Source organism: Plectropomus leopardus, chromosome 3 (genome assembly GCF_008729295.1).
Source record: "Plectropomus leopardus isolate mb chromosome 3, YSFRI_Pleo_2.0, whole genome shotgun sequence".
Lineage (NCBI taxonomy): Eukaryota > Metazoa > Chordata > Actinopteri > Perciformes > Serranidae > Plectropomus > Plectropomus leopardus.
In genome coordinates this window covers 34,229,404-34,253,393 of record NC_056465.1, presented here as the reverse complement: position 1 = coordinate 34,253,393, position 23,990 = coordinate 34,229,404, and the positions used below count along the sequence as shown (strand labels likewise).

Sequence of the window (23,990 nt, the reverse complement as noted above, 5' to 3'; positions counted from 1 at the left end):
GAACCAGCTAATGCTGCGCTCTGTTCAAAGGTCGAGATATTCTGACCTACTCGAAAAACTACAATGAAACGGCACTCAAAATCAGAGTTCCTATTTGTGAACTCTGGAAAAGCCCATGTACCCCGACTTAAGCAGTCTGAAGTCACACAGCGATGACAGCACCCGTGGACGCCACCGAGGCGCACACTGTAAATGATAAGAAATCAACAAAAAGGCAACATAAAGTATATTTGCATGTATTTAATTAAAATAATACATCTACTATCATATAGTAAAACCTGTTCTGCATGTAAATGTATATCAAAGTATTAGTATTTAGTATTATAATATTAGTATGTTTTAATAATATTAGTATTGAATATGAATATGTTAATAAAATATAAGGAGGAGGCCCTGCTGATGGTGCATTTGTTGGTGCACGAACCACAGAAACACAAATTCGTCACTGTGTCATGTTTTTCTTTATGTTTGGAGTCGTGCACCTGGAACTCTTGGAAATCACAAGCTGGAAATTTCAGGTTGGAAATCCCGACCTCTGACTTTGAGTAAAACGCAGCATAACCTCAGCGTCGGCCTGCAGAGTAACGTCATCCCTGCAGCACTTTATATATTATGTTAGAGAGAAGGCGGACATCTCTACCGCCAATACCTCCAACAATCGACCACTCACGCCAAAACAGTCCAGAATAATTAGCAGCACTACAGGTAAGAGGAAAGTTGCGTATTTTTAGATTTGGGATGAAACACGTAAACATCAAAGTATGAGCCAGTTTCCTCTCTGATGTCAGAATGGTGCTATTGTCAAATCCAGAGTAAATTCTCCTCTGCAGCGGGCCCGTCTCGGCCGCTGTGCTCCAGTCTTGGGAAAATGGCAGCTCAGTCAGTCACAGGCTAATGTTTAACAAGGAGGCATTTGTCCCGGCAACAGATCAGGAGTGAACAATGACGCTCGATGGGTCAGACCCACTCCCTGCAAAACAATGGTTTTGTTTCAAATTCCTCTGCCATTCTTGTTCTCCTCAAAACGCAGTGTGAGCTGAGGTTGCCCCGGCCCACAGAGCGGAGTCATGAGACTCGTCTAAAGACTCTCACAGAGTCGGGGGTTTTGTTCTTGGCTAAATGTAAGGTGGTTATTTATGCATGGACCGAAGGACGGCGGATCAGAGGAACTGCAGATGAAGTATTGTGGGTGTACAGTACACGGAGCGCACAATGTGACATGCCACCCACCTCCAGGACACCGTCCTCAGGGAGGTCTGTACAGTGGACGGCGTTTTTCACCTTGTCTTTGCCGTAAAGGGCGCGCAGCGTGTTCGGACGAAGGTGCCGGGAAATTTCCTGTTGAATGAAAAACATGTTGATTGTGATTCCTTCAACTCATAAAAACAGACAAATTATCTTTTTAACATTCAACTGCAGAACTAGAGCTGCAACGAACAAACATTTCTCAATTAATATCAATAAAATTTCATAAAATAGTGAAATATAATCTATGTTATGACACGCTTGCATTTAAAGGGACAGTTCACCCTCAAAATTTAAACTTAATATTTTCAGTCCTACCTGTAGTGCTATTAATCAGTCTGAGTGTTGGAGATATCGGCTGCTTTCTTCTTAATAAAATGGAGCTTGTGACACTCAAAGTTTCAAAAAATATGTTTGAAAACTAAACAGCAATGTCTCTGTCCAGAAGACATTGCTGTCAAGTTTTTCATCTAGACTGATTAATATCACCACAGGTAAGAGGAAAAATATGTTTTTTTACTTTGGGTTGAACTGTACCTTTAAGAAGGATTAAACCACAAAACATTTGACTTTTTGGCTTAAGACCAAAATAAATCATTTGATGATCACAATAGTTGCCAATTAATTTCCTGTCTATCAACGAATCGATTAATCAACTAATCGTTGCAGCTCCACTCTGCTCCACCGACCTGGAACTAAAAGTGAAAAACACGGAAACATCTAACTCCTAAAAACAAGTCCTGTGTTACAGATACAGCAGTTTTGAAACTGAACATCCTGTTCTGTTGCATGTTACTAAGACACAATGATTACTCAGCAACTGGACATGTGATCCTGAAGAGGAAGTGACACAACACTCACACTCAGCAACCTTTTTACACACTGAACACGAATAAAGGCATAAATTACTACTGGCTTGCTATTTAAATTTCAGAATTTAAGCAGGGTTAACTAAAGATAATCTCAGTCTCTTGCTACAGGTAGTTTCACTTTTCCTTAATTTCTACGTAAAACATAATTTCCATGTTTAAATTACATATTAAAGCTTTCATTCTACTTATTTTTATTAAATTAAACCATAAAATAAGTCAAATACAATGTTCTAACCTTTAAATATTCTCTCATTACTGTTCACAAAAAATGTATTAAGGAGACACCAAGTTCCCCTTTTTACTGCTCAGAAATGCACCTTTTTTCTTTCCAGGCGGTGGCTTTATCTCGAGTGTCTGTCTATTTCTCCTTCAACATCAGACACTCCCAAGGTCAGAGCCGGGTTACTCCTGCTGCCTCCAGGAAATGCAACCCTCCCACAGGGTCCGCCATCAGGGGAGGGACAACGTGAATAATTAATTCTCCAAGTAGACGACCATTAACTCTCGGAGAACGCAGACGGTAAATAACATACAGTGGTCATGTAAAAAGCAGACTGTGATATTTTATGCTTTCAAAAGGCCTGTGTAAGAGGTATGTTTGAGCGGTCGGGTCAACATCGAAGCAAACACACTGATCAAAGCCGACCACTGAAACCGAACCTCTTTCTTTTTATCCGATAATCAACAACATAAGAAGGTTTGTTTTGTCTCGGTGAAGACTCGGAGTCTCACAGCAGAGGGAACCTTTCCTATGACAACCTCTTTATCCTCTGGTGGTTTATGAGAGCGCGCACAAAAGGCAGGAACCAGCTTCAAGGTCATGAATCAACCTAAACAAAAGGTTCAAATGATCGGTTGTACTACTGCGAAAGAAATAAAAATTGTTGCAAGGGTCAAGGATCATGAGAACTGTGGTTCACCTGGAAACTGCGGGCCAACTGAGCTCTCTTTCAGCTCTTCTCAAAACGATGTTTTGAAGTTACAGATTTTCTCAGGATGATTTATGTGTTTTTCCAAAGATTCAAGATCTGTAAGTCTAACTCATCACATCGTGTGTTATTGTTTTTATTATTTAGTGTTCGTCATCTGGGTCACCCCTCTGTTCCCCTCCGTGTCCAGGGTTTCCCACACATTCATTTATTCGTGGCATCCCACCACAACTGACCTATCGCTAAGCCCCGCCTTCGAACGCCACGAGCTGATCACATTTTGTGCAGGTACACAATGCACTCGAAGACCTCCATCGAAAAAAGCACCAGAAATTTAGATTTCCCTGTGGTTTTATTCACATTTATGCATTTACAACTTAAAAAATGGTCAAACGATGTGCATGGGGTAGATGCCACACTGATGGAGGTATCCTGAGAAGCTCGCGAATAGAGTGTATTTCATCTCCCTAAACCTCAAATAAACAGAGCAAAGTGTCTCCTTTGAATTAAGCAGCTCAACATAAAGAAGATAAACAAACATGGATGTCAAAGTTTGTTCAAAGTATAAAGCAACAGAGTGTTGAGTGCCAAATCTGCTGACAAGTATATATAACCTCCTACATTATGTCGGCAACATGGTGTATTACGTCATCTTGCAGCAAATTTTGCTAGGTAACGTTAGCTTAAGTTGGCTAATAGCAGCTAACATTATGTCCAACTTCAGCCTCGTAACGATAGCTCGTCATGTCATCTGTGCAACCTAGTATTTTTGTTCTTTGACGATCGGACATCAGTGTTAACTGTAGCAAAGCGTAGTAGTTAAAGCCCACCCAACTGAAAACCACTAACTTAGCTGTACCGTTACAAAGAAAGCAAAGGCTGGCTAACGCTAACAGCACGGCATAGTGAAGCCCTTTTGATGGCTGCGTGAAATAAGGAGCTTCTGTCCCAAAAAGTTCTGTATAGCATTAGCATCTTTGGATATGTCTTAGACACTGACAGTCGCCATTGTTAGTTTCAGCAGCACGCCGATTGTTAGTCTTGGTGAGCTAAGGGGGCGTCGGTTACTGAGGTTAATTAAAACATCTGCCACAACCGTTCATTAGGAGCACTGTTGAAATACATTGACCATTTGGGTATTTATTGCACCACACTCTCGGAGCGCAGAGCATACTCTGGGCACAGACGGAGCAGCAGGCGCAGTGACAGTGAACTTAATTGTTAATTCTGCTGGGTCTTAAAGTTTGCTTTCAGTCACAGCAGCTGCTCATTAATCAATCTGATCCGATCAGCTCTAATTGAATCAGTAAATTAGTTATCCACCCTGCAACTCACAAACTGCTGCTGAGGAAAAAACTGAACTCATACAAAACCCTCACAATTTACAAATATATTTAAAAAGAATTTAAAAAAGTTTGACCACCGACCAAAAGTCTGCAGCACCCTCAGTCACGAACACGACCCTGAAATACTTGAATTTCTTTACTTGGGGCACTAACTCTTTCTAAACCCAGAGAGGACAGTCCACCATAATCTGCCAGAGAACCACAGGCTCAGACTTTGAGGTACTCACCCTGACCTTTTTACAAACTGCCCCAGTGTATGCTGGAGGTCACGGTTCACGGTGTGATCAAGCCAACAGAAACATACTGATCAGAGAAATATACACTTAACATTTGACCGAGAGGAGAAAATACATCGCTGAGAACTTAAACCCTTTGAGAGGTCTCCTTAATGAGTCATTTTAAGAGGATATGGAGCTGGGGAACAAAGGACCCTGGGAACGTTACACTCCCGCACTTTTGGGGTTAGAAGTATTTTTAGCCATGCCAGTGGCCCGGCCCTGGGGATGCCAGTGTTGATCTGTTGGTCGGTCCATCATTAGTCTGACTCACCGGATGTAGACTGTGGCCATGAGCCCGCCATCGGCCCACTATTTAGGCCGGCATTTCCCCACCCCCCCACTATCTGGGTGCTACTGATCTGAAAACCCCTTTCAACGGAAATTTACCTATTTCGTTGTTTTTTTTTTGGTTTGTTTTACTGCTTTCTTAATGTTACATTGTTTTGTGTTTTTGCAGTTTGCTCATTATACGCATCTGTTTTTTTTCTTTTTACTAATCTGTACTGGTTATTATATTGCCACGTGTTTTTCACTTGAGCCCGACCAATATATCTGTCAGGCAAATTATATCTTAGTCTTATTTAGTTTAGTTTTAGCAGAACATAATGCAGAAAAAGATGTTCAGAGTAATTTAGGATTATCAAATTCCAAATGAAGTTTACTGTTTCAGTGCAATGATGTCATTTTTTGACAGTTATGTTTACTGTAAAACTGCCTTCATTTGATAACCATGTCTTAGGGATAACTGCATTACATAATTGCACACAAACACACCTATTTACGAGTTACGAGCACATGAACAGCCCTCCAAAGTCATAATTACCAGTGGGAAATTGGGAAATTTGATGATACCGGAGTTGTGACATTTGTGTTTCAGGGCAGCAGAAATGGTGGAAAGCATTTGATCATGTGTAAAATGTATTATGGTATTATGGTATACATAGACTGCTGTCCATGTAGCTTGACCTGGACTAAATATAAACATATAACATAGAATATATACATATATATATAAATAAAATGATATGCAAAAATATGAATAAAATGTAAATAGTTTACAACCTCTTATTCAAACTTGCTCTTAGCATTTATCTTCTTTCATCTTCTTTGTCGTTTCCAAGTTGTTCCCACTTTACAACCTCAAAGCAGACGAAAACAACGAAATTGGAATATCGACTTTCAAATTTGGAAACTACGACCTCACGGGACATCACCTGATCGCAGCGTGAGTACGGCCTTACAGAGCTGCGTGCATGGCTGCAAACTGAACTGGCTTGCAAAATAACATCAGTTTCTGACATTATATATTCAAGTGATGCTGCTTCACACTATAGGAAGACTTCACGAAAATTGTTATTGGAAAACTCAAAATTTGTAAGTACTGGCTAAACTGTAACAGTGGTTTCTCGAGTACCGTCATCTGGCTAATTAGCATAACTGTGAGCATTAATCAGATTGTATCAGTCAGACAGATTTTGAACAAGAGGAAACAAAAGCAGGACTCTACATGGTCGCTCAGCTGAGAAATACTCGTCCTCAGTATAATATTAGAGTCTGTATTTCTCAGAAAACTCGATACAGAGCCGTGTTCATACTGTAGACGAGGCAGCGGCCTGTTGTTTACGTGTCGGCTGCCACATGAGACTGAAGCCAGCCATGATAAAGGGGAAATTAGGGGGAGATTTACTTAGTGATAAAAGAATTTTTTGCAAAGCGCTGCTCTCTGTAATTGCATTAGCTGCCCATGAGTGACCTACTGTCAGTGTTTAATTTGATTTTAATGAGTCCCATTGTGTGCTGGACTGATTTTCACGTAACAACTGCCGCCTTCTGCGGACAGTAATGGTCGGGGCAGAGCGACCCGATGGTTACATGACCGTCCAGAAGTCTAAAAATCTCACGTCTGATCATTCATGCACCGCTGACCGCCCGACCCCGCTGAGGTGAAGGAGTCTGACCGCACTGCATACGGATACCGCTGTGGTCTGGGCCCAACTTTCCGTGACTTTAACAAGTTTTCAAGACCAAACATTCTCTGAAACGACCTCCTTATCAGCTCTTTTTCATTAATATATAATAGCTTTTTAAAATATATATTATTTGAAAAACAGGTGAATTCACAACAAGATAAGACCTAAAGATTTAATATAACTGAGCAGGGCAAGCAACTTTAAATGACTGGATTTTGTATTTATTTTGCTGCCAGGCATCCTTTTCTTGAATTTTTTGGCAAGTTTTAAAGTAAAAAAAGGCTTTTTTAATAAAGTTTTTGGTAATTTTTTTAAAATTCAACTTTGGCCTTTTTAAAAATTCTGGCAATTTTTAAAGACAAAAATTTGGCTAGATTTTATTTTTAATTATAGGTGTTGTTGTTTTTTTAATTTTACCCTTCTTCATAGATTTTTGGTAATTTTGAAAAAAACAGAAAGGATGATTTTTCTAAAAATTACAATGGTCTTTAACAGCTTTGCTTTTAAAGCTGGTTCACCTGTTAGTCCCATCGTTTTCTTCTCCTAAAACAGGAGTTGGGTTTTCATTACAGCAGAATGCTAAATGTGTAAACTCTACACCAAATTAATCAGAGCACACTGGGCCAAAGTTATATTTAAAAGCTATTTTTAAAATGGGGTCCAGCACAGTTCATATAAAAAGCATACGAGGTTTTGCCTGTATCATTATAAGGAACAGTACGAACATTCACACGTACATTTATATGCTGGTGAAAGTGAACAACTTCTGGAGATAACTTTTCTTTAACTACAGCAAGGATGATGAAAAAACACCTACAGCCACACCAAAATCCAATCTCAATCCAACACAAACAAACCTCTAAATATTTATCAGTTACTTTTCTAAATATTTATCAGTCCACAATCGACATGAGCCACTCTTCACATCGTCATTAAACAGACAGATGGTCGACCTTCTACTTCGATCAAAACCCCAAAATGTGTTACTTTTATATGTATGTTTATGAAAAAATGTCAGAATGTGTTTTTGTTTTATTATATCTGCACTTAAAAAAAACATCACAGGGATTTTTGTATTTCATTTTAACAGGTAAGCAGCAGAAAAGTGTCATCTCGACCTTGAAAACACAAACTGACTCAACGCTCTGTGGGAGTGACTTTAAATTATCTTGTAAAATGATAATAGGCTCACATCAAATAAAAAGTAAGATCAGATAAACACGTCTTGCCATCGCCATTAAAAAAGGAATTAAATGAAACTTTGTGGATGTTATTATTGATAACAGACGTATAGCGTCCTCAAACACTCGCCCTGTAACTCTTGTATCTTAATCTCCTCTTATCTTAAATTTACAGCTTTAAAGCTGCAATCACATTTCTTGTGTTTTTATTATTATTACTTTCTCTTACACTATTTTATTACCAAAACTACTATAACTTCTACTACTGTCCGTGAGCACATCGCCCACTTTATTTTTTATTACATATAACAGTTAACTACACAATAAAATAAAAAAATCAAGGTTGTATGTGTATAAAATGTTTTATGTATATAAAATATGAATAAAAAAGTCTCACAATTAGGAAAAAAATTGAAGCTCGGTGGAGACTTTGACAGTCGTTTCTCTGTAATCTAATTCTAATATCTAGTTAACAGTGGGTGTAATTAGCTTTATTGGTTTAAAAAACAGCAACATTAACTTGTGTAATCAGAGCGATTCAAGCTTCTGTTGCTCGGATGGATTTTTTTTGTGTGTGTGCTACAGTGCACTAAATTTAGCATAGTGACCAGCTACCAGGAACAGCTGATATCTTTCTCCATAAAAGCATTACGCAGATGGGTCAAAAATCAATAAGAAAAGCATATTTTTAACCAGCGTGATGCATGGATAGTATCTTGTGTGGCGGGGAGTTCAGGCCTGTTTGATCATCGCTCTCACTCGTCATCTGCTGAAAGACAAAGCGAGGCAGCGCAGCACGATGAGACCACTGAGCACGTGCAGCGGGGGGCGCAGATGATTTATGAAGGTGATGATTTACAGGGGAAGTAATGAAACATGGTAGAAAAGAGTGGAGAGACGGCCTTGCTCAGGACTGGCTAACAGAGGACCGTTGTGTCTGTCCACTCTGATATCAGGACCCGTCACAAGACAGAGCTCGGTCTCATGACTGAGTCGGCATAATTCAAAGCGGCTGAGGGCGTGGAGGTGTGAATCCATGAGCCGAGATATATGACGCCTGATTTAAAGTGTCATGTATGTTTCTGCTCTCCTCTGTGGGGGAAGATTACAGTCAAAGGGACAGTTTGGATGTTTTGGAGTGAGGTTGTATGAGGTACTTATACAGTACAATAGTCAGTATTACATACAGTAGATGGCGGCCGGCACAACACAGGAGGTAAGTAATGTACTGCTGTAGATGGGGAGCAACCTAAAAAAATCAATATCAGTTTAAGTTTATGCCAAATTTAGAATATTTTCACCGCTTTACCTTTCGTCAACTATTTTCAACATGAAGCTGTAATCCATGCTCTCTTAAAAATCACCAGTCTCCTTTGACAAAAACAGTGATTTTATCTCTCTGAATTAGGGATGGGCATGAGCACTCGAGCACTTGTTTTGGACGTCAGTGTTCAATCAACTTGTAGCATAACCGCCCAACCTCCCACATTACATTACTATCGGTTCCAATGATTTTTTAGGCTTCATTATAATCTAAAAAAACAAAGTTTCTTAGTATTTTTAAGTATTGAAATGTTTTGAAGTTTTGAATTTGCCATCTCTAATGATTCGGTGTCGGCATAAGTTTGTTGGGACTTCAGCGGCTGGGCGTCAGGTGTTCGCCTCTGGTGCTGCGTAACCTCGTGCTGATCGGGCGGACAGCGAACTGAACGGGGGCAGAGTGGCTCCGCGCTCCGAGAAAAGTCCGTTTGTGCTGCGACTAACCGTTGTAATGCCAGAATCAGAGAATTTGTGGATTTCCTTATGCTGACTTTGAATTTATGGTTTAACAGGCTAACTGAAGTCTGACTGTTCAATATGTGAGTTTTAAACTGCACTTGTTTTCTATTATCGGCCAATTTACACTCCTATTCTCACATTAGACTTTTCTGTAAGCACTTGAATACTCTATAATAACATTATTATTATTACTTAAAATGCCCATCCTCACACAGAGCGACGTTAGTCGACTGAGGACAAACTAACAAACTGAGGCAGAGTTAGACAAGCAACTCCCGTGTTTTGCGAGGTAAAATTACATTTTTTGTCAAAGGTTTTGAAGAGCATGTAGATGAAAATGACGGCTTCAGTTATACATTGAAAAGAGCTTTCTGACATCGAGGTAAAGCGGTGAAAATATTTTAAATATAGCGCACAGTTAAACGAAATATTGCCAAATATATATTTTTTTGTTTTGGTGGCCAAAATACAGAGCGTCCATCCACAGCAGGACATCGCTCAGCTACTGTGGTGGTCCTTCTGCCTGTTTCTGAGTGCCGACTGCCGTCTTCTTTAGGTACACTGCTCCCTCATACAACCCCCCAAAAATTTGAACAATCCCTTAAATTGATCCACCATCAACTCCAATGTGATAAAACATGCTTGCGGTAACTTAATGGAGCCACTGAGCTGTGCAGTCATGTGCTTTTATTCACACAAGACCTGCGTCGTTTATAGATTAGACTGAAGTCAACTGGAACGAATCAATATTATCCAGTCCACAAACACCTTTACTATTAAAAATCATTCTGACCTCTTCATACAGTCACAGTGTTTGTCCTGTCCCACCTGATAGCGACATCTGGAATGTCTTCTCACACCTCATTTGACGACAAAATGTCCTGTACTTTGGTACAGAGCAGAACAATGTTACAGCGATGCCCTGTCGGTGACCTCATCAGCGAGCCTGTAGCACGCTGATCTGGTCCACAACATTTCTCCTCTGAGGTCTGAGCGCTGCTGTGACTCTCCATTTATCTCCTGTATCAAATGGCCGACCTCCACCGAAGAGCAGGAGCGCTAATGTTTAGGTTATTTGTCAGATAATAGAGAGGTGGTGAGGCGGAGGTCAGGGAGTTATGAAACTGCTTCAACTCCCAGTTAGTCAGAAGAGTCTGAAGCAATCAGGGAGGTTACAGAGGCTTCAAAGGAGAGGAGTGTGAGAACAAACGACAGCGGCCGAGGGAGACAACCTCTGACCGCAGCCTGAACTACAACCGGTACAAAGTTACACGCTAAAATATAGTTATTCGTTTAAAAATTAAATTAAAAAAAAAACCAAAGTGCAGTCCCCTTTAATTTATTTACCACGTTTTCTGGGGATTTAATTTGTGTCATTACACTATAAAGATAATTTTAAAGACGATAAAAACATTCCTCATACACGGTTTTAAAGGCTGCGCTCAAACTGCAAGCCTCCGTGCTCAATTCAGATTTACTGATGATTTTTTTTTGCCGATGTTCAGATTATTTCTAAACTGTGATGAAAACCAGATTGTAACGTTAACTGGTCCTGAACTCAGCTGCACGGACGTAAGAACAATAACATCACACGCAGCGTGCTGTCGTATATGGAGGCCACTGAAGTCAGTGTTTACGGTTTAGTTTATAAGTCGATGTGCAGTGGAGGAAAGCGAATTTGTGAGCAGATGATGACAAAGAAGAGAAAGAGAGACACATTTTTATTCTGGCTTTATGTGAAGCTATGGTCCTACGTGGAAGCAGATCTGAAGCCAGGGTTGGTGGATTATGATTTGTTTCACTGAAACAGATTTCATCCAAAACTTAAGGGTGTCCATGTGTCAAGGGCTACCTTTAACTATATTTTCTGTTTGTATTCACAAAGCGACAAACTGTGACGTATGTCGATCTAGAGTGACATAAAAGTTGCATGTACTCTGATATGAGTGTTCGGACTGAGGCTGCTTTCTGTCAGTCCTCCGTCTTAACAGTTTTATTACTAAAATACATTGAGCTCCATTTGCAGGTCAGGTTCAGGTGGTTGACCATTTAAAACATTTTAGTTAAATTTATTTTCATCATTGGAATATTCTATTATTAGGTTATGTTCTTATCATTATTAATCATTATTATTATTTTCTTTAATTGCTCGCACCATGGGGTGGAGGGGGGGCTTGAGTGGGTGGAGGAAAGTGGGCATAAGTGTATAGTGAACTGTCATCTGTCTGTCTGACAAAAAAAATATTATATTATCATGACAGCAGCTGATGAATGATGGGCTAATGAAGCCTAAATATTTCCTTTTTTAGTTAACAGTCCGCCCCCAAAGTGTGTGCTTAGAAAAGCTGATGACCCCTGGTGTAGTGTCATGTGACCTGGAAATCATTAGCCAATTAACTAACCCCTTTCCTGCTCTGTGTCTGGGATGTCGGTCAGATTTTGACAGTGGCCTGGAGGACCGACGGTTTAGGACAGAAAGCATGAAAAAAGAATTAAAGAAATTGAATTTAAAAAAGGAACAGAGGAAAAGACAAGACATGACAAAGCAGAATTATTTTTAACAAGACTGACAGCTGAGTCATGGGCGACTGCTGGACTGGCGGTGGGATCGTGCAGGTGTGTCCCTCATTTTTATGGTGGCAGAGCGTCTTATCATTAGGATCCACATCACGCTCCAGCGCAGCCCTGCAGCGCTGGTTCCACAGCACCCACAATCACACACATGCATTGCACATGTTTACACACTTGCTCACACAAACACACACACGCACAGACCATCTCTTTTATGTAGTCATAAAGGCCTCAAAATCTTTACAGTGTGCACTGAGCGAAGGCTACAACAACATCCTCCAATTCCTCGAGCCCTTTTTGTTCAGAATCCTTCAAAAGCAACACGTCACTCCTTTTCAGCCGACCAGCGCTTGAAATGAAATAAATTTGATCTCAGGTTTTACTGAAAATACAGAGCTCCTCTGCCACCTGGCTTCCAGCTGCCAGGCTAAATGACGATGTACCAGACTAAGACCGCATAGTAACGCCGAAACTCTGAGGATTCAGCCGGGCTTATGCAGGATACAAGACAGAGAGAACGCCAAATAACTGCCTGCACTGGCTCTGAGATAAGATAAGCTTTCATTGATCCCCAGAGGGGAAATGCACAAATAACTTAAAATGTAAAAGGACACTGAGGGAGGACAATAACACTGTTGTTGCTTTTCCAGGCCTAACAACCAAACTCACACAGCTGCAAAAATAGTTTCTTTTTAGTGAGAATGGAGACACATTAGCTCCGAGGGTAGACTGAATATGAAAAATTACCGAGTCCAACACATCGCAATATCAGATCCTTTATGAAAGCAGGATTTGCTGAAGTGCTGCTGCATTAAACTACATTAGTTTCAGCTATGTGGGCCCGTTTAATTGGCAGCTGAGTGTTTGTCACACATGAAAATGGCATTTTCTGAGATTTTTGTTGTTTATGAGAATTTATTAAATAGGGTAATTTTTCATATAATTTAATTGTTTTTGTCTGATATTGTTTGTTTTGCATCAGCAAACTTTAAAATCACATGAGCCATTTTTGTCCAAGAAAGAAAAAAAAATCTGTCCGGAGCCACAAAACATATGTGAGCCTCATAACGAAGGTAAAACAATCTTTAAGTTGATATTATCCTGTAAACATTACTAATATGTTAATCTAAATGAGCATTTATTCATATGTTGCTGCAGTAGGCCATTCATGATTATTTGGTACTTTAACTTTGCAGTGTTGGCAGTGAAAGCAAACAAATCTGCCCATGCACTATTAGATTCTCTATTTTCCTCTGAGACTTTCCGTGTTTTGGATTTAAAATCCATCGCTAGCCTGACTAGAGACACTCAAGACAAGCCATCGTTACTGACGTCAGGTAAAATGTAGAGAAAAAGGCACCACACATTTTAGTTGATGAAATGGTGAACTTTTTTTTTTAAATATCATGTATAGGCTGCACATTTTTACAACTGGAGAATGTAAAAATCCACGTTTTTTGGGGTTTTTTTGTTTTGTTTTACTTGTTTTGTGGCATGTTAATGGTTTGTGATGTGTCGGTAATATGGTGAATCTCGTGTGTATTGTTTTAGTGTCATAAATACAATTTTTAAAAAGATAAACAAACTTGAAATGTTAAAAATAAACAGAATTCATTTCCATATCATTTTTTCAAAGCCACAGAGAGTTACTGGAGAGGGCCTAAAGACTCTTTGGCCACATGTTGCCTACCCCTGTTTTACATAATTGGAATAAATTGTATCAATAAATTAATCCCTCCAAAAGTACATTATGTGCTGCCCGTCCTTAGCAACAAGGACATTTGAAAAACTCACCTCACAAGGAGAGTGATGGATGGATAACCACTCAGAAGATGTATTGATTTTCACCACATTTAACAAAACGTTTGACATTTTACTTACTGGACAGGCGTCTAGTCTAGAATGTAATGAGGAAATAGTAAATAATATTCGACTCACGGGGTCGGCGGGCCCGCAGAACTCCCTGAACGTCTGCGGTGTGTCGGCGCCGTGGATCTCGAGGACCATGCAGGGTCCGGAGCACAGCTCTGTCACCATACTCTGCAGGGAGAGAGACACCAAACAACAGTGATTCAACTTCAAACAGATTATCAACCAAATCCGCGAGATTTAGCCACTTTTCGAGATCTTTACAAAAGATTAAGCAGTGTTTATGTTTCTATAAGCAAAAGTAACAGTTGACAGAAGTGCGATGCAGGTGCTTGCTATGATGGCACAACAGTGTAGTGTTTATACTCACAGGATACTCTGTGACGACTCCTTTGTAAACTTCATAGAACTCTTCTGCGTTTGCCCGGTCCACGTTGAACTGTGAGGAGGAAACATTACTCATGAAAAACAACAGAAAGTTTCTCAGTGGAATATAAATGATGCACTCCGTGAAATTAAATATGAAACAAAGTACAGGCACATAATTGAGGGAATTTTTCTAATCAAATGAAAATACTTCTTATGTTGTTTGAAACTGTGACAATGCATCCATTATCAGAAAAGCTTTCCATGAAAAAATGACTAACTATTAAGATCATTGAGGCCATGAAATCACCCACAGAACAAAAGGCACTGCATGAATTGTTAATATGCTCTTATTTTACTCCCGTTAGTGCACACCACGCTCTGCATGCAGCTGCAGAGATAAAGCCCTGATTGATTTATTTTTGTCCTACGGCCCAGAATGTGCATCACATTTGATGTGGCAAAATGAACGGACTGGGAGGTCACTGTCTGCAGCAGCTCAATTATGAGGTCAGGCTGGATCAGAGGCAGTCAATACGGTGCACATATTAGTTACATGAGTGGAGCTAAGATACGTGGGCATATGAGCACACTATATTATACATGTATATGTGCGCCTACATTTTAAGGCAAGTTACAGTTACGACTTCTTCCATGGAGTTTGGATAAAATTTAAACAAAATTAAACGACCTAAAACTAAAGGAGAAAAAAACCCACAAACCGACATCAGTTAGGGTTGTGGACAATTTTGTACAAACATTTACTGTAATACAAAAAATAACTACTTCTGTTGAACAGAACTGGGAAATACCTGCCATTTGTTGGCAAGTTTTCTTGGCAATTTTGTGTTTTTCACTTTGCATGTTGGATTCCACTGCCTTAGTTTCCATTGTGCTAAATTTGAAAAACGCATTAAATAAAATACACCGAGGCTTGCATGCACTGCATTGTACCAGTTTCAGCAGTGTCACAAATTCTTGGTTAAAAAGCCACTTTTCGTAGAATTGGCACTTCCATGCTGTCCAGGGTACGGTGACTGCTAGCTGTTAGTGTTTTGCAAGCAGCGGCCTGCATGTCATGTCATCAACTATAGCAAAGTCGTCAACTACGATGGTAATCCCTGATTGGACGACTGGATTATAATTTCTGGTGAGTGTTTGGGGTGTCAGAGAGTCCAGACTGATCTACCTCTTTCCCACCAAAATTAGTGCATGTTCACAGGTTTTTTTCAAATAATGGGTAAACCCAGGTGATAGACTGCCTTCCCACTGCCAGTGAACACAGCGCTGCAGCAGATCAGTCTGCCTTTTTCTGCCTTTCTGTCACCTTGTGTGAGTATGTGACAGGCAGGAGAACAGGTAAACAGTTGACAGCAGCAGGAACAGAGGTCTGTAAAAACTTTACGGTGGTTATTTCTTTTTATATACCTCTCACTTATTCAGTCTCTTTTAAACTCGGTGACTAATTTGGATGCTTAAGAGGAGACGGACAGCTGAAATTACTGCGTTCCCCCGGGTGTTGTGTTCCCCTCAATGCTAATCGGAGCCGGATGCGACAAAAACCCGTGTCCACTGCAGAATCATTTGACCCAAGTGTGAATGCTGATCGTACGCGTTCTCATTAAATTAAAAAGGCAGATGTTAGCGGGATTTTTGTGCATCAGGAATGAGATTATACAGAGAATGAAACAGAATATTGAGTTTACTTGATCAGGGTGGTTTTACCAGGCTATTTAATAACAACAAAAGATTTATTTTTAGATTAATGATTTACAACACCTCTTAAGAGTTTTCATATTAAGACAGTGAAAGGATATGCAGCAAATGTAGGACAGACTCGACAAGAGTGTAACACAAAGACAGGAGAATCATTTTTACCATCTGAAGGGCTGAGATTTCAAATCCAGCTGCAGATATGGAGTTCAAGATCTTCCCGGTCAGACCTGCGAACACATCAAAGCTGTTCATATTTATGAGCTTTTATGAGCTTTTCTACAAGTTTACACAGAGTGACAAGTGAGGTGTTTATAGCCACAATAAACTCTTCAATGTGATCCTAAGCAAATCATTTTTTTGGCAGCCTTCGCAGTTAATTTAAGTTAGATAACTCAGATTATTATTACTGAATGAGCTGTGAAGCTGTCATACTGCTCCTGTTCAAACATAAATGTTATCTTATGTTGCCATGACCTCAGATTGTACTGTCCTCTTTGGACAAAGTACAGTGTGATTGTCTTACAGATGTCCTATCTATTAGAGGAAAGGGGACATTATTTTTGTACAGACAGTTAACACTTCAGAAAGCGAGATACAGAGCCGTACGTCGTCGCCGAGGCTGAACATTAATGTAAAAATGGTACAATCACAGTGACAAAGGTGCAGCAGTGACAGTGAAGGTCAGACTGCTGCAGACACACATAATTGAAAGAGGGCGCCAGTCCATAATCTCAGTCAGACATCCTGATAAAAAAGCAGCCCGGGTACTCGTCAGGCAGGACACAAAGTGACTACATTTTCCGTTTAAACACTGCTGTGTGTGATCGTGACTTTCAGTTTCAGCGCAGATGAATTTCTCTCTTGCTTTGGTAACTGCTCCGTCACAGACTGCTTCATGTGTGTATCAGGTGAGTAACCACCTTCGGAGTCCTCTGTGCCCTCCCCAGGCAGCGGCCAGCAGCCCGCCTCAGATAGGCACACGCTTAGCGCAGCTCCCAAAAGCAGCTGGTGCTGTTGCTAGGAGATCCTATTCTGGGTGCCTGGCAACAGAAGCTTCTCTATTCCAGTCATGTCTGAGTGCATGTGCAGCCACAACTTCCCTTATCAGCACTGTGATTGGCTGCGTCCGGCACACGTAGCTGTAACGTAATTTAGCCTCCTAAGTGATCTTCAGGGGACGTGTTTGTCTTTGAACTGACTGACCGTCTCGGTTCGGGCTCAGCTGGGCAAACCCCTCCGAATGGGCTACCGTATTTTGGCTCAGACCAAATGTATCACCTCACATCTGAGGTAAACATTGTGTTGTAACAATAAATTAATTTAGGACCTTTTACAGAGTGCAACACCAAACTAGGCTCTATTTTTTCATTCATTGCTGACATTTTACCAGGTTATACTACATATGACATGAAAAAAAATGTATGTATGTGTACATGTATGACATCATCAAGTCTACAACTTTGTGGTGTTAAATATACAATTAGCTGACTTAGACAAGTCTTGCTGGATTTAAATTAGGGATGAATGTTTAAGTCATAACCACATCTGAGTATTTGCATTAAATTATCATCAAGTAGAAATAATATATAGGAAATAAGCATCCTTAAAAAAAGGACCACATGACACTTATTTCAATACCAGAATACCATCACAACAGTGGGCAGAAAGGAGATAATGTGTGACTGCACACAGTTTCGTCTGTGTTGGCTGGCTCAACTTCGTCATCTGTACTAGCAGTTGGGAGTAAAAAATACTCACAAACTTTTTTAAATATCTAGTCCTGAAACATTATCCCCACCACTCACCATCTTTCTCAGCTCAGCTGTCTGTTTCTAAAGTAGAGACTGACCTCTGGTGGCCAAAGCTGTGCACTACATCACCTCACTACAGCATCTCTGTACTCAAAGTTCACGCCAAATAATTTTTTCCCACTGAAGGTAGTTCTCATCACCCTGATGTTTGTTCAAGTGTTTTGCAATTGGTCAAATGGGTGTTTTGTCGAGAATTTCACCACGGATACTGCTACTGCACAGACTCCGGCTCTTGATGATGTCACCCTTGCAAGACGGAAACACCCGTACCTCAGATATTTTAACAAATATAAAATATAAAACAATTTTTTAACAAAAAACAACTAAAAGTAAATGGAGTGTGGTTATCGAATGTCAAGTCCAGTCAACAAATAGTGGCTGCTATTCAAAATGCCTGCAACTTCTGACCAACTGTCAAACTGCTTCTCACCTCAATGTACTCAGAAATTGATTTTGTTGGGAACATAGATGGTATTGAAGAAGTGGGCATAGCCTTCGGATGTGCTTAAGTGCCTTGAACCTGATTTCTTTCTACTGGCCAGCAGGGGGCGACTCCACTGGTTGCAAAATGAAGTCTGATTGTACAGAAATCAATTAGAAAATGACTCTTCTTCTCACTTGATTTATTACCTCAGTAATGAGTTTATGGTCAATCACTAGTTTCAAGTCTTCTTCCACACAACATGTTCATTTTGCAATTTATGGTCCCATTTACAGTAGATGATAAAGCAGGGTGTATTTAAGGGCGTTGCTACCTTGTGACTGATAAGTCGCTTAAATCTCAGCGATGTTAATCCATTGCAGCACCACTTTCTCGTCCAAAAAGTGATCACTTCTTGCTACAAAAAAATATGGTGATGGCCAAAACACCAAACTCCAGGAATCAAAATGCTACTCCACAAACCACCATGCGACGTCACTGCGGCTACGTCCAATTCTTTTGTACAATCTGTGGTTGAGAGGGAAGACTTTAACAACATTTTTAAATAAGCCATCTTCTCTTTACTATTTTAACAAGACGAATGGCACTCCAGTAAGTATGTTAAGACTATGTATGGTGTCATGATTGTGTCTTATTGAGCAAAACAACAAGTTATACTGTAGACAGCAAAGCCTGCTTCAAATTATGTCTGTTGCAAGCCAATGCCTATCAAGCAGCCAGACCACAGTGAGCTCAGAGAAATCTGTGGGCTGACTCTGAAAGGTCGCATACACTCCTACTCAGATACAGGCCAGTAGTAGAAATACTTAAATAAAATGTACTTCGAGGACAGAACATGTGTGATTAAAAAGTCTACAAGTGAACAGTAAGAACAGCTGTGGCCGTTTGTTTTGGACTAATATCATGCAGCAGGTGACAGCCCTTATTTTTAATTAACAAAACCAAGTGAGACAAAAGTAGAGGAGACATGAGCGAGATTTTGTCATACTGGATTAATCCAAACAGCCTAAATTACACCATAATTGTAACTGCTGATAACCATCAGCAATTACGCGCGTATTAATTGAAACAACCATGCAACCGAATACTCTGTTTTGGAGGAATTTAATTTTGCAGATTGAGAGTTCAGCAGTTTCTCAATTATGCCCCGCAGCAAATCAAAGCATGCCCATACTGTTTTAATGAGACCTCTCTTACAGACCTTTCTCACGGCACACAATCCAACTTGTCGTAGCAGGACAAGCACAGGTGGAACTGCAGCAATAACATTAATGATGGCTTCGTTCCATTTGGGTGTGGCAGGATGTCATGCCAGCGAGCAGCATTCAAAGCACCAGGGTCCTGGCACACACAGTGCATATTATACCGTCTTCATGAATGTTATTTCAATGGGTCAAAATATGCTGCCATGAGAAAGGTCAATACACTGGGAATAACAAAACCTTAGTGTGAGGGCCTAAGGACAGAGGGATGTAGTATGCTATAAAGCCATCTGAAGCAAAATGGGACATTTCTAGGATCTTAGCATGTTTCTAGGATTTTAGGACATTTTTTGGATTTAAGGACATTTTTATCATTTCAGGACAGTTCTAGGAATAAAGGACATTTCTTGGATTTTAGGGACATATTTAAGATTTTAAGACCATCCTAGGATTTTTAAGATTTTAGGATGTTTTTAGGATTTTAGGATGTTTCAAGGATTTTAAGACATTTGCATGTTTTTAGGACATTTTGACAATTTTAGGACATTTCTAGGATTTCAGGGCGTTTCGAAGAATTACTATTTTGTTGGACTGTACCCGACTCAGAATCATGCCAGTTAAATCGGATTTAGCTGTTCAATACGAATATTCAACAATTTATTTTGTTTTAAAGTTTTAAGCTTTAAAGTCTCCGCAGGACATTAAGTGTGACTGCGGCATTAATTTGGTAAACAAGCTAACGGCACTAACGGCAGATGGCAAATGCGCAACAACAATTTTTGCCGACACTAGATATCAACAATAGACAGAGACTGTATCCTGTTAATTTGCTGTGAGCTATCAAAGTCACCACATCGTTACCTTCGACTGTAGTTTCTCTCTCCCTCTGTGCCGCTGCCTGCATGTCCGCAGCTGCAAAGAGCAGCATGTAGGTGAAGAGCACTCACTCTGGAACAAAACCTAGGGACCACAATGTCTCCTAATTTAGGCCTACACTGCCCAGAAAAGACAACGACTCGACTTGAACCAATCTCAGCCGACTGATGATTTAAGTCTCCAACTTTCAAGGGGAAGCCTTACTATTATTATATATATATATGTATAATTTCTGCATAGTACTTTTTATTATGTTGCTTTCTTTCTAATGAAAACGGCAAGAGAGGATGTGCATGTTCCAATCTAAAAGTCATCTCAGCTCACAGTGTTCGCGTCTTTGTCTCAGCTCATTTTTGTTTTGAGGGTCCCCTGATGTCATGGAGTGTTTTCAAACAAGAGCCTACAACAATAACGTGAGACTGTGCTCTGAGCCAAATGCCAACATCAGCATGCAAGTATTATGTTCACCATTATCACCATCCAGTTTAGCATGCTGAGATTAGTGCAGAACACAAAGTACAGCCGAGGCTGGTGGGAATGTTGTTATATTTGAAGGTATTTGGTAATTTGAGGGTACTTGGGTGGCGCTAGAAGAAATGTCAGAGTATCACCAAAGTTATTTAACGCCATTCCTTAAGCCGTGCCGTTACCATGGCTAAAAATAGAAAATTAACACAGCACAGGGAGCACAAATACACCCATGGAAACTAGATATAAACCTGGTCCAAATCAGATAACAAACAAATAACCACTGAGATCGAATCAGAAGGAAAGATTAAATTAATTTATATGAGACCACGGGGAACTTGTTTACTCTAATGAGCAGCATTTGGGCTTATATGTACAGAACAACTTGTGCAGGTCTCCCCCTCAGTCAACAACTCTGTGTGTGCATACTTCAGCTCTGTCCGGAGAATTTCACATTTCACAGGTCAGAGCTCCGGTGGCATGCTCCGTGAACAGGGATCAGTGCAGGGATTTGGAAAAATCCAAAGCCAAATTTGGTAACCACGACGTGCCTTTGTGTGACACAAACACATTAACAGAAGCCATAGGAGGAGGGGAGAAAATACTATATGAGTCAGCAGACTTATAACTACATAGAGGCCTGTCATAATAACTACTACTACTACTAATTTTAAGACTATTTTATGCCACTGATATAATGAGATTATAATAGCATGACACTGTAGGTACACCCTTTCAAAAAGTAACAAACTTTGAATTCTCTGAAGGTCAGATGCAGCGCATCCAGAAATGACAGCAAAACGTGTCTCAGAATAATGGGTTTTTTTCTGTTCATTTAGCTTGGGCGCTGTGAAAAAAACACCTAAAATGATCAGTAAAGCCACGCTTTTTCATCTGCTTCAATGTTGTAAACCGGTGATGGAAGAAGTACTCTGTTCCTAAGTAAAAGTACTTTTATTGTGAAAAGTTAAGGTAAGTAAACACAATTAGGAAAATGTACTTAAAGAATTAAAAGTTAAAGTATTAATGCAAAAAAACAACTAATACCCACCCTATCATTTCATTCTTACTTGCATAAACTATTAACGTTATTAAAACATATTTTATAGATTCTTCTATAAGAATGGTCAGTGGTCAGTTAAATGTAGTGAGGTAAAAAAAATAAAATATTTCCCTCTGAAATGTAGTGAAATATAAGTAAAGGCACAAAAAGGAAACACTCAAGAAAAGTAACTCAGATTTATACTTAAATACAGTACTTGAGCAAATGTACTTAGTTACACGCCAACACAAAAAAGGGCAGTAACATTGGATATATGGACATGACCTTGATCATTTTTGCTGACCTTAATAGCTGCATAATCAAGGGATGTAACAAAAGACAGAAAAGGACCAAGACAGACACATAACTGATTATATAAAATAAAATATTTTTTAAAAAATCTAAAAAAAAAAAAAAAAAAAACCTTCAAAAATCTCAAAAAATAAAAATTTGAATTAAAAGATACTTACATGTTTATCAAAATACTTGGCTATCATGGGGCTAATTGATTAATCAACTAATAATTTAATCTATAAAAAGGGAAACATCATTAGGTGTACGGACATTACCTTGATCATTTTTGCTGTCAGGCCTTACTGTGTAATTTAGGAAATGTTTCATCAGTCGGGCAGAAAAGGACAGAGACAGTCACATAACTGATCATATACCGAGAGTGTGTGTCTCCTACCTTCTGATATGGCGTGAGGTTTGATGATGCAGCAGGTGCAGTCTGTATAGAGGGCTGTGTTTGAGGGACCGTGGCCAATCGTGGATGGGAAAAAAAATTCAAGCTCCTAAAAAAAACCCCAAAACAATAAAAACACTTTAGAGTGCATAATCGTTTCTGAGTGAGGAGCACGGGGTTCAAGTGCACACGGGAGTGTGAATAACAGGCTGGGTTCACAATCTTACTCTCGCTGCTGCAGCAAGTGAGTCAGAGCCATGACCAACATTTTTGATGCCATCTGTTCCAAACTGGGCACGGACGCTCTGCGGCGCCTCCCTCCGCGCCGCAGCAGGGTCTGCAGGTCCCAGGAGCCTCCTCCAGATAGACATGGCCTCATCACCCATCAGCTCCATGGCAACCACGGGGCCCGAGGACACAAACTGCACCAGGTTGCTGCGAAATGGAGCAATAACCCGTTCACATGAGTGGGATTTCTACCCGCAGAAGGTCAGCTGTGTTAAATGTGCTCAAATGTCACTAAAGTGTCATTGGGATGATTGCCACAGGTTCTGTTAATGATAGACGTGTCTTCTGTTGGCTCACACCTGCTTAAAACTGGCAAATCATTTACAGGCACTCACTTGAAGAAAGGCTTTGACTGATGTTCCGCATAAAAGTCCGCCGCCTGCCTCCTGTGATGTAAGAAAAACCATAAACCAGTTACGTTAATGAGTGGCCACATTATCTGAGGTATTCTGTGTGAACTCTATGCACCACGCTACTGACGAAGACATTTGCAAAGGTCAGTAATATTTCTGTCACTACCTCCCAGAATAAGGGGAACTGAGTGGAATTAATCATTTTTGGTCTGCAAGATTTTAGCGTCTTCAGTTCAATTCAGCTTTATTGTCATCACACCATACTTTGTTTGTGCAGAGCAGAATGAGAGAGCTTTTCTCAGAGGTCTCAGGTGCAAAAAACAGAATAAATAACATCACGAGAGGACTAAAAACAAACACTGTAAACACCTTACCAATAACACTTCTGTGAAAAACAGACAATACCAATGAAAACAAAGAACAAATGCAGTCCCTAAAAACTACATAAAATAAAATAGTTGGAAAGTGCTCAGTGGAGGTATAAAGGTATGTTGTGTTTTTGATTCAGACGCAGTATCATTATTTTTTATTTATGGCAGTGCGGAGGAGACTTGACTCAACAGTTCATACTGTGAAGGAGAGACTGTTTTTACTTTTTTAGCTGTGCAGGGGGGCGTCCTTGAAAGAAGCTCAATTTTAATGAAATATGCACACAATAAATTTTAATGGACAACTGAATAAAACATAGAAAAGTCCGCCTA

At 40.0% G+C, this 23,990-nt stretch overlaps 1 protein-coding gene across 2 annotated transcripts in view; it reads right to left on the bottom strand.

Annotated features, from left to right (window-relative positions):
* The window catches only part of nme7 (NME/NM23 family member 7), a 31,372-nt gene that overhangs the window by 1,672 nt on the left and 5,710 nt on the right, over positions 1-23,990 (bottom strand). The window contains exons 5-11 of one of the 2 annotated variants that reach the window (XM_042483677.1): positions 23,272-23,322; positions 22,876-23,083; positions 22,652-22,757; positions 16,285-16,349; positions 14,411-14,479; positions 14,110-14,211; positions 1,231-1,338 (exon numbers count right to left, since the gene is read on the bottom strand). In XM_042483677.1, coding sequence (XP_042339611.1) covers positions 1,231-1,338; positions 14,110-14,211; positions 14,411-14,479; positions 16,285-16,349; positions 22,652-22,757; positions 22,876-23,083; positions 23,272-23,322 — 709 coding nt within the window. Of the gene's footprint in view, positions 1-534; positions 1,339-14,109; positions 14,212-14,410; positions 14,480-16,284; positions 16,350-22,651; positions 22,758-22,875; positions 23,084-23,271; positions 23,323-23,990 lie in introns of those variants that run through there. The other variant, XM_042483675.1, reaches the window with a different exon arrangement.